The 12,161-nt window shown below is 38.4% G+C and overlaps 1 protein-coding gene across 3 annotated transcripts in view; it reads left to right on the top strand.

The window, feature by feature from the left end:
* The window catches only part of KCNT2 (potassium sodium-activated channel subfamily T member 2), a 129,360-nt gene that overhangs the window by 69,793 nt on the left and 47,406 nt on the right, over positions 1-12,161 (top strand). For all 3 annotated transcript variants that reach the window (XM_086842827.1, XM_086842824.1, XM_086842823.1), the window contains exons 14-15: positions 108-171; positions 7,858-7,966. In XM_086842827.1, coding sequence (XP_086698953.1) covers positions 108-171; positions 7,858-7,966 — 173 coding nt within the window. The remainder of the gene's footprint in view (positions 1-107; positions 172-7,857; positions 7,967-12,161) is intronic.

The following is a 12,161-nucleotide window of genomic DNA, read 5'->3' as shown; positions in this document are numbered from 1 at the left end:
ACAGACTCAACTCTGTGTTCTGTTTCTCTGTTCAAGACTCTGACTGAGAGACACAAGTTCAGTGAGTACCTGCTTGGGGTGTGACAGGTTTGTTTCCTCTCTTCCAGGATGGACAATGCTGAAGCCTGTTTCATCCTGAGCAGCCGCTGTGAGGTGGACAGGACAGCAGCTGTAAGTTGGGGAGGGAGAAATAAGAGGAATTACAGGTTTTACTGCCCTTACTCCCCCTCAATTATTTTTTATGCAACAAGGGCAGAAAGCATACAAATACTCTCATAGTACCTTACAGATACATTGATAATTGGTCGTTAATCTCTTCCAAGAATGGCATTCTGTCAATATTCAAAGTACCTGAACTGCTCTAGATATTCAATTTAATCACTTGTATTTATTAAATCAGAAAAGAGACAGGTATCAACTGATTGATATATTCAGAATTAATGAAGTAAAGCCCAAATTCAACTTTATCAGTAAGTTTGTGACTAATACAAGTAACCAATATATATAAGACTATTTGACCATTTTCCATATTGGCCAATTCTAAAAATTAAAAATTACAAGGTTCTTTAATTAAGTTCCTATGGGTTTGCCCATGCTGGTAATTATTTGCAGTAAGGTAAGTTACTGTCCATGAAGGAACACTGCTAATACAAACCTCTGTGCAGTGCATCTGTGATAAAAGAATAAAACTGTATGAATATACATATATGTATAGAACTCTTCCAGCTAATAAAATTATGTACTGATTACAAATATCCAGAAAAAAGGCCACTGAGGATGGATTTATGAACATAACTTAATAACTTTCACCATGTGCACTACAATAAATTATTGCGGTCTTGCCTCATTCAGTTCAATCTTGAACTCCAAAGGGGTTCAGTATTAATCTGACTATCCCTGAAGATGCTTACAAATTGCCTAACTAGACAGAACCAGTATTTATAATTCAGGAATTATGTTTTAAGCAATCTCAACTAGAAATACTAGTTGAGATTGCTTAAAACTTATAAGTTTTGGTGCCACATTGTAAGAAATAGCAACCACAGAATCACAAGGTTGGAAGAGACCTTCAGGATCATCAAGTCAAACCTATTCCCTAACCTCAACTAGACTATGGCACTGAGCATCACATCCAGTTTTTTTTAAACACATCCAGAGATGTGACTCTACCACCTCCCCAGGCAGACCATTCCAGTACTTTATCACCCTTTCTGTAAAAAACTTTTTCCTAATATCCAACCTAAATTTTCTTTGGTGCAGTTTAAAGCTGTGTCCTCTCATTCTGTCAATTGTTGCCTGGAGAAAGAGACCATCGCCTACCTGACTACAGCCACATTTCAGGGAGTTGTAGAGAGTGATGAGGTCACCTCTGAGTCTCCTTTCTCCAGCCTAAATAACCCCAGCTCCCTCAGCCATTCCTCACAGGGTTTGTGTTCCAAACCTCTCACCAGCCTCGTTGCCCTCTCTGGACGCGCTCAAGCGTCTCAACGTCCTTCCCAAACTGAGGGCCCAGAACTGGACACAGCACTCAGGTGTGGCCTCACCAGTGCTGAGTACAGGGGAAGAATGACCTCCCTGCTCCTGCTGGCCACACTATTCCTGATCCAGGCCAGGATGCCCTTGGCCTTCTTGGCCCCCAGGGCACACTGCTGGCTCATGTCCAGCTGCTGTCACCAGCACCCCCAGGTCCCTTTCTGCCTGGGCACTGTCCAGCCACACCATCCCCAGCCTGTAGCACTGCAGGGGTTGTTGTGGCCAAATCACAGGACTTGGCACTTGGACCTATTAAACTTCATCTTATTGGACTCTGCCCATCCATCCAACCATTCCAGGTCTCTCTGCAGAGCCCTCCCAACCTCCAACAGATCAACACATGCTCCCAGCTTAGTGTCCTCTGCAAATTTACTAATGAAGGACTCAATACCCTCATCTGTGTCATCAATAAAAATATTGACCAGAACTGGCCCCAGCACAGCCCCCTGAGGGACACCACTGGTCACTGGCCCCCAGCTGGATGCAGCCCCACTCACCACCACTCTCTGGGCCCGGCCATCCAGCCAGTTCCTAACCCAGCAAAGTGTGCTCCTGTCCAAGCCATGGGCTGCCAGCTTTTCCAGGAGTTTGCTGTGGGAGACAGTGTCAGAGGCCTTGCTGAAGTCCAAGTAGACAACATTGACAGCCTTTTGAGCATCCACCAGGCAGGTTACCCGGTCATAAAAGGAGATCAGGTTGGTCAAACATGACCTACCCCTCTTAAACCCCTGCTGGCTGGGTCTGATACCCTGGCCATCCTGTACATCCTGCATGATGACACTCAGTATAAACTGCTGGATACTGAGGTCAGGCTAACTGCCCTATAATTTCTAGGATCCTCCTTCCCACCCTTTTGTGAATGGGTGTCACATTGTCCAGCTTCCAGTCATCTGGAACCTCACCAGTGAGCCAGGACTGTTGGTAAATGCTGGAGAGCGGCTTCACAAGCTCATCTGCCAGTTCCCTCATCACCCTGGGATGGATCCCATCTGGTCCCATAGATTTATAAACATCCAAGTAGCTCAGCAGTTCTCTGACTGCTTCCTCCTGGATAACAGGGGGACCATTCTGCTCCCTGCCACCATCTACCCACCCAGGAGGACAGTTGTCCTGAAGGCAAGTTGCTTTCCTACTAAAGACTGAGGCAAAGAAGGCATTAAGCACTTCTGCCTTCTCCTCTTCTGCAGTTACTAAGTTCCCTTCTGCATCCAGTACATAACAAAGGTTGGTCTTACCCTTCCTTTTACCATTAACATATTTGTAAAAACATTTTTTATTATCCTTTACAAAAGTTGCCAAATTAAGTTTGAACTGAGCTTTGGCCTTCCTAAATTTTTTCCTATAGGCCCTAGCAACCCCCTTAAATACTTCTTGAGAGACCTGACCCTCCTTCCAAAGGTGATACATCCTCTTTTTATTCCTAAGTTCCTTCAAAACCTCATTACTCATCCAGGCTGGATGTTCTCCTCATCGACTCATCTTTTGGCACACAGGGACAGTCTGTTCCTGTACCCTCAAGATCTCTGTTTTGAAGCATGGCCACCTTTCCTGGACTCCTTTGTTTTTAAGGGCTGCTTCCTAAGGAACTCTCTGAAAAAGCTTCCTAAATAGGCCAGAGTCTGCCCTGTGGAAGTCTAATGTTAAAGTCTTATTGATGTTCCCCCTGATTTCACCAAATATCAAGACCTCTATAATTTCATGATCACTGTGCCCCAAGCGGCTTCCAACCACCACATCTCCCACCAGCCTATCTCTATTTGCAAACAACAGATCTAACATAGCCCCTCCTCTGGTGGTTTCACTCACCAGCTATAACAAAATGTTGTCCTTCACACAGTCCAAGAACTTCCTGGACTGCCTCTTTTCTACTGTATTAAGTTCCTAGCAGATGTCTGGCAGGTTGAAGTCACCTACAGGAACAAGGGCTGGTGATTCTGAAACATTCTCCAGCTGTTTATAGAATAAGTTGTCCATTACCTCTTCCTGGCTGGGTAGACAATAACAAACTCCCTAGTGGGATGTCAGCCTTGTTGGTCTTCCCCTTAATTCTTACCCATAGACATTCAACTTCATTGTCATTAGTTTCAATACCCATGTCATCAAAAATCTCCCTAATATAAAGAGCCACCCCTCCATCTCTTCTCTTTCTCCTGTCTCTTCTGAAGAGCTTCTAGCCATCCATTGCAGCACTCCAGTTATGGGTTGTCTCCCATGTTTCTGTGAAGGCAACTACATCATAGCTTTTCTGCTCTACCATGGCTTCCAGCTGATCTTGTTTGTTACCTATGCTGTGTGCATTAGTGTACATGCACTTCAGAATTAATTTTTTGAATGTTGAAAACAGATACAGTAAAAAATGAGGAATGAAAGCTTTGTATTATATCTGTAGCATTACTTAATATATTTTCTATCACTTATTACTTTGTCTGCCATCAGAACTTAGTTAAAATATGTTAGCTAAAGATCCTGTTCTGGATCCATCCCTTTCAGAAAGTCACTGAGCTCCCTGAGAAATAAACCTGTGCTCCTACTATAGCATTTAAGCTTACTAAACTAAGGATCTTGAATTTGATTCATCAGCAATGTCCTGAAAACACAGCAGTGAAATCCACTGAACTGGCATTAAGAGTAGTCAAGCAAGGCAGACCTACTGCTTAGAAGTGTCAGAGGGTCTGGAGTATTCAAAGGTAAGAACAAGCAAGAGTTCTTGCAAATACCTGGAAAAATACCTGTAACTTCTAGGAGACTGAAAAAATCCAAAATAGCCCAAGTGTCTTATCTAAATCAGCCATGAATTCAGAATAAATCAGCTACAACAGCTCATTTCACAAAATGTACTTGAGAGTTGCACAGTGGTTACAAATGAGAAATCCCATAAAATCAGAGCATGTGATTTACACTGCACTGGGAAGGTTTATGTAGCATTAAGGACAGCAACACCACCAGTCAGCTGTTCATCTCTGCTCATAACTGCTTCAGAATTTACGCAAAGAAAAGATAATTTTCAGCTCTGCTGGACTGTGCTGCAGGGCAGGCAGTGGACTCTGCATGGAGCTCCCAGAGTTCCTATTCATTGTAGCCAGCACGGTGCAGGTTTGGCTCTGGAACCATGGCCTACTGCAGCTCTTCCTTTCTGCTCTCAGGAAACATCAAAGTGGTACCTGGCACACTTCAGCTGCCACTACAGACTTTTATCAAACCTCATTTCTTTTTGTACCTGGAGCACACAAACAGGCACATCTCACCAATGACACTCTCCTGGTACCTTCCCTTGGGCCGCAATATCTCAGGGTCAGTGGGATCTGAAGTTTTTAAACAAGGTGTCATCTCTCTGCCTTGTTTTCTGTCTTGCTGTCAGCTTGCATTTTCACAGGGAATGCACTTATTTATACTGCAAGTAGAAAATTATTAATTTTTTAAAAAGCTATTTTATATTAATGCCCCCTAGAGATGTGAAATGAAATATATTGAATTTCCTACGCTGCTCCAGCCTCATGTTAATATACATAAGGTTCGTTTGTCACTGGGCTGAAGGAAGTTCAGCTGTCATCTCAGTATCAATCTTTATAAGTACCACTGATTTTCCACCCTGCTGTTGATAAGATGACAAACTGCTAAAAGAGCCTTGGATCCTCTCCTATGTGTGACAGCTGTCAAAATAAAAGGAAGAGATTCCTGACCAGAACAGGTGTTGTTACTCAAGTGATTTTTTAAAGCCCATGAGTGGTTTTACCCCCACCAGCTACAATTCTCAAGCAGAGGGTTTATTCATTTGCCATGGGTACCCCTGGCTGTTCATTGCTTGCTATTTTGTTAGTTAGTAACTTCTAGTGACAACAATTCGGCTATTGCTGACAGCTTTCTTCTGAGGCCTTCTGAAAATTCAGAGATGGTCCAATTCAAGCTTGCGCCTTTTTTTTCCCCCTTTCATTAATCAAATTGTGTGACGCTGCTATACTGGTAATCTAAATTACACTGCTTTAATGGCATCACAATATGGATGCAAACATAGCAGGATATAACTAATTTATCAAGTTATGTATGGCAATAAAGAGATTCAGTTAACAGAACTACTTTAAAATACATATTAAATGCATTTCCTCGAGTTCTTATGATTTAAATACACTTTAAAACTTCCAACTTTTCATACATGAACTTAAATATCACCTCTATATTAATCACCATTTGTATCTGTGGTAATTTTTTGATCACTGACTGTAGTTCATTGTGTGGAGATCAGATGGAAGAGAATATATTTTTTCTCTCACCTTCCAAAGAAACATATTTGATAATGGGAACAGAAGCATTATTTTGTTTCAGTTACCTCTGTTTGTTGTGTGTACATATATACCATATATTGGGAGAAGGGTGTACGTTTTTTAAAGTGATTGCAATCTAGCATAGAAATTGCCACATTTTTAAAAGAGAGCCACAATTCTGTAGGAAGACACTGAATCTAAGAAATCAATTAAGATGCCTACCTGTGTTTTTCTTTCTCTGCCCTGGAGTGCTTCTTCAGAGTGGAAGTCAGGAAAATAACTGAGCAAAAAACATAGGAACCGAATAACCAACTTTTGTACACAAACACATGGATATACCGAGTGGGAAGAGAAAAAAAGAAACAATAATGCAAATTTATTAGATTAACTTAGATTAGATTAATGCATACCAGTAAGTTGATCTTAGGATCTTCAGGGCATTTCAGTACCCATTTTATATGTATGTATCTTTTACATATTTGTGGACTGCTGGTTCAAAGAAGAACTAGAAAATGTAAAGCAAGCCATATTTTGCAGTGTTAAAACTGCCAATGTGCCAAATAATCAAGACAATTTTAAAGAGCCCTTTTTATAACATTAAAAAATACCTCATGTTGAGATTCATACTTTTACAGCTCTCACTTACATGAGTCTAGGTTTGTTCAAGTTTTCAACAAAATAGTGTAATTTGAATCATTTTATAATGAGATCTTCATTCTTTAACAATCATTGCACATTCTGACAAAACCAAGCTTTTTAGACAAAATAATAATTTTAAAAATCCAAGAAAATATCTAACATAGAGATAACTATATTTCTAGGCATGTAACATGTCTGTGTGATGGCCATCTAGCACATTACCAGTGATTTGCTGCTTCTAAGCTGTGTTGGCATGACAAAAGACAAAAGAGCAAAAAACCCAGAACCACACACACAAAAAAAATCCTGAGGAGGGTAATTTGCCATATGTTATAGAAAAGTAAAAAAAATGTGGCTGCATACAAGGAAAACCAGGTTACATCCAAGCTCTTAAATCTCCTGACTGGGCACAGCAATCCTACATCTATAAAACTACTAATAAGGAAAATCTTCTTGTAACTCTGTTCTAGTTTTTCTCGTAGAAAAAATACTTGCTAACATCTCAATTGACAATAAAATATTATGGTTTGAAAATGTCAATTACACTCTGTTCCAGGCAGAGATTTTCCCTTGTGTTCATGAGTCTGAAACCTTTTCTTACTGCTGATGCTGCAAACATAATGAATCATTCTTTATATTTTATCTTTAAATACCACAGATTTCATGACTAGACAAGGCATTTCAATCCAGGCATGGGTTCCTAGATAGAGCTCTGTAGTGTTTCTTTTTGTTTTGAAATAAATAAAAACCAATGGATGATACACTGGAATTAGTCTTACTTCACAAAATTCAAAATATGAATGTATTATCACATAAATGAATTTTATGGATAGTAGTATTCACCCCGTAGTTAACTCATTCTTGTCATGTGGTAACAAGAACAAAAACTAACAGCCTGAAAATCTTTTGGAATCTGTGGTTAATAGCTGGCTAAAACCTGACATCAGTTGTGAAAATGTTTTAGTTCCACAGAAATTCAGATCTTCTTTTAATTAAACTGATATTTTTAGAATTTCCAACAATCTTAAACTCTCAGTTCCTGAAGTCATCATTTAATGGCATTTTAATTATGAGTCTCTTTGAAAGGACATTTATGCTATATAATTCTTGATTAATTGCACATGACTTATCACTACCATCTAAGTTTCCACACAATCATTCCACATCCAAATGCGACCCCTTTCCAAATGACACAATCATTAGCATTTGCAGAAAGATAGGTTCAAATTACCTTATTAGTGGAACATTTCTGGAAATTAATAATTAATAGTAATTCTATAACTTGCACATAAACACCCATACCAGCTGGTACCACATGGTCTTAAAAAGAATTTTCTTCAATGGAGCAAGTCTGATAATAAATTATTTTTCTAATCTAACATAGTTATTTAGATTTCATTGGCATCCCCTCATGTCTTTCTTCTAGGATCACCAAACCATTTTAAGAGCATGGGCAGTTAAAGACTTTGCTCCAAATTGTCCTTTGTATGTTCAGATACTGAAGCCTGAGAATAAATTCCACATCAAGTTTGCAGGTAAGTGGAAGACTGCAGTCATTTGAAGCACTCGTTAGTGTTTCACGAACACAAGCAAAGTGAGAACTACTTCATATTTACTACATAGAAGCTGATTAAATGTGAAGTTTTGTAAAATAATACACATCCTAGCAATGGTAAAGCATTTATAAAGCAACTTACAAGCACTTTTAAAAATTAATAGTCTTACGCTACATAATATAGAGAGTAGAATTATTTGATGTATAACTATTCCTTAATTACAGATCCAGGTAGGTCTCCAGCTTACTGTACCCATGTCTGTAGGTAATTTCTGTTTACTTAAACATAGTTACTGAGGGGTGCATAAGAACATCTATTCAGATTTAATCCAACAAATGATTGAGGGAAAAATCTTACCATTGGACTGGTTTTTACCAAGTGGTATAGAAAACATTGTAATTACTTGAAAATATTTTGGAAAGAGACATATAATTTAATTATATATCCAGTAAAATGCTTGGTTTAGAAACCATGGCATAAAATGCAAAATGATGTTAAGAAATCTGAAAAAAATCCACTCCTATAAGAAGAGATTACCATCTTTTATTTCTCAAACTATTTTTCTGCATTATATGTTTCTCTTTCTTTCTGTTTATATCCAAACAGTCATATATATAAGTGCAGAGACATATGCTCGTGTGCAAAAACACACAATTACTTTTGGAGAAATAGGTCTGAAGTAGAAGAAAAGCTTACCTTTTCAGCTGCAATTTTGAAAATTAAATTTTCTTGAATATATTCCAAGGAAGAAAAGATTGCTGATTCATGCAAAAATAAAAACAACTCTATGGAAACATATTAGTCTCTTCCATCATCCCAGAATGTGATGAAAAAATTCCAGTAGAACAGCCCCAGTGCAGCAGTTAAAGCTGTAATTTTAAAAGCTACAGAATTTACCACTGGGTTAGAAAGAAGAAAAAACCCCATCAGTAGCAGTTCTGAAGTTATAAAAGTATAATCTCAAGATATGATGGCACAGAGGGGAATAAGGCTCATGCTGTGATGAGACTGATGGTACTTTTTCATCTCCCCATTAAAACCACCCAGCACAAACATAATCCTTGCTCCCTTAGTCATGGCCTCTATTCTTCATCAGTAACTGTGTTAATTTGTTGTTCCAAATAGTGCTTTTAAGGGAGTTTCATTATTCCTAATGGCTTGTCTCTGTAGAAGTTTATATATAACTAGACTTGTAAAACAGAGGCAATTTTTCAAGTGTTCGAAGTGTTACAGAATTTAGACCATATTTTTAAAAAAAACCCAAAAAACAACAACAAAAAACCCAGAAAACCTCTTTTGTTAAAATTTCCTTCAAGTGAACTTCAGCATCACCACTGGATACTCACCTGCTGTAAATGGTTAGGCACTGCTGGAGCCATGGAAATAATATTTGTGGCATACATTTTCTAGGAGGATTCCCCTTTGTCATTAATGCCATCCAACACTTCATTATCCTGAAACATGTGCCTAGTGGAGGCTGCAGACTACAGACCTGTCCAGAGTGTTTACAAGTGAAATTTGTCACAACCATCTGGAACATTTTTCTAAGTGCTTATCCTATTATGATTCAGGGCTGCTTTATTACTGTCTTCATGTAAAACCTTCTTTTAAATCTGATATTCCTTGAAAAAACTACTTTTTTTCTAGAGGTTTCCCAAAACAATACTGGGCATTTTTATGAACATGAAACATTCAGTAATAGGATTTCTTCTTCTTATTTTTTTTTTTTTTACACACAGGTTTAGAGACTGCAGCTGTCAAAAATGAAGTTTTTGAATTTAGAAGAAGTAAAGCCAAATAGTACTCCTAACTAAAGTTTAACTTTTAACTACATTGAAAATGTATAAAGCACTAAAAGGCCAGTTTCTCAGCAGCTTATATTAGGTTGACCAGTCCTCCTAGACTGCATGAGGCAGTCCTGAAATTCAGACACTGACTGCCTGGTCCTGTAGGAGAGAAAAGCCTAGTTTTCTGCCTGGAGGTTTTCTGCCTCAGGCAGAAACAATATACAGGAAAAGTAAATGTTATAATGTATTCCCATCCAGTAAACAAGACTCAAACATCCTTCCTGTCTTTAATGAGAGAATAAGAACTTATTTTTATCCTCAAAGCAAGAGAATAGAGGCACCTTGGCCAGGTTCATATGACCTGTAAGAAAGTCAGATTTCCTGACTTCCCACCTAGTGCCATACACACATCCTTGCATTCTGTGCCTTCTGGTATTTTTTACAGTGGATTTTAACTGTTTTGTTTAAAATATTAACCTCCTAACATTGCTACAGTGGCATAAATGTTTGTCCCAGCAAAGCCCTTTGTGAGTTTAAGCTGTGAACACTTCAAACACACAGCTGCTCTTAACGTGATAGTGATCAGATGGGCAACTGTCTTATCTCTTAAGCTGAAATGTTTTGATTTCTCTCTAGTAATTTCCAATATAAAAATGCCTTGACATCCCAGTTTTTCTATCAATAATGCTGGCAGTTACATTCTTAATCTTCCCACTTTTCTTTCAAACACACAGGGCTACAAAAGGCCATGTACCCTTGGTGCAAGCCTCTGGCCTTGCATTTCAGCACAAATGGGAAATCAAGTGAAGATTTTCCACAGCAGAGCAATATATTTATACAATTCAGAGACTAGTAAATCCAGTATTTTCTGAGCTGAACTTAAAACTTTTATAATTTGTGTGTCTGTGTGTGTCTGTGTGTGTATCCTATACTTTGAATACTTGGAAATTATATGTAATTACAATTCCAGGAAATGGGGATATATTTTGTTTATTCAAAATGCACCCATGAATTAGCACAGATTGTAGAAGTCTGGCATAAAAGCTTCAGCAGTTTATTTCATAGTCCAGATTTCACTGAAATGGATACTGAATGTAGCAGATGATTAATCTGTCCAATTACAGATAAAAATAGTCTAGGGGTAATGGACGGATGTTTATCAGATCTGGTAGTGGTCATGTTAACTTATCAAATTGACAAAAGTAAGGTTTCTCAGAACAATCGTGCCAGGTCTTACCACATGGCTGCTGCTGCAGGCATAAATCAGTATTTTGAGTCTGCTTTATCATCAGTAACATCACAGAAACCATAACTCACCCCACTGCATTACTACATCCTTTTGAGACAGACTTAGCAACAAAACTTCTGTCAAAATATATTTTCAACAGAAACAGCAGCTTACGGAAATTCTAAATATAATATTCCTGTAGTATAAACTCAGTAAAAATACTTATTTTTCTGGGAAGCTGATTTGACATATTTAATATTCACTTCAAGATAAACTGCAGTTTCCTGGACTGCTTTGCTGTCACACCAGATGAATCATTTGCTGATTCTGGTCCCTGCTGTCAGGGGACATGACTGTTGTCCCAGACCTGAAGAGTGGGAGAGCTGTCGTCCAGCTTCTTCCCTACTCACTTCAGAAAGAAAGCAGCAGATAAAGTTCTGTGTAATCCTCTACAATTCAAGTCCTGAGCATACAGAAAAAAATACAGTAATGTTATAGGAAAGCTAAAAGCTGTCAAATAATTGGAGACATGAGCATGGCATTTTTGACCTGGTCTGTGTCTAATACAAGACCTTAACTGCAGAAGGTCAAAGTCTCCAACAGATGCAGAAATAGTCCACAAGTTCAGCTCCAAGGCTCCTAATGTAAAAACACTTTACAACACCATTTGAGTCTCTCAGACATGATTAAGAGGCTGTTGGAGGACAGCAATCTCTGTTGGCTGTGTGCTATATTCTTTGATAACATTTTACCTAAATATCTGCCAAGAAAGTTCTCTCATAGATGTTAGAGAGTAGAGTGCATCTGGAGGTTTTAAGTTACAGTTTTGACCTGCATAGTGCCATCTGTGATTTATTAACTGCCATTTGAATATATTTAGGCCAGCATATACAGTTGGGTTCAAGTAGAAGGTTTGAAATAACAGATGATGAAATCATTACCCTGTGTATTTTTTCTTTCTCATATTTTCAAAATGTTTAGCTATAATATGACAACCTTCCAAATAAAAAATAAGGGGAAGTTATTTGGCAAAATCCTATAAAAATTAAAAACCAGGGAGAATTCTCTTTCTTTCAGTGTCAGGAAGTTGGTATTAACTTCCATAAATCTTTACCATCTGACCAATGGTAATGGACTGAAGATATTCCATTCAAGCCAC

Source organism: Cyanistes caeruleus, chromosome 9 (assembly GCF_971803275.1).
Source record: "Cyanistes caeruleus chromosome 9, bCyaCae1.hap1.1, whole genome shotgun sequence".
Classification (NCBI taxonomy): Eukaryota; Metazoa; Chordata; class Aves; order Passeriformes; family Paridae; genus Cyanistes; species Cyanistes caeruleus.
The sequence above is the reverse complement of the archived record's forward strand: the minus strand, read 5'-3'. Positions and strand labels throughout refer to the sequence as shown.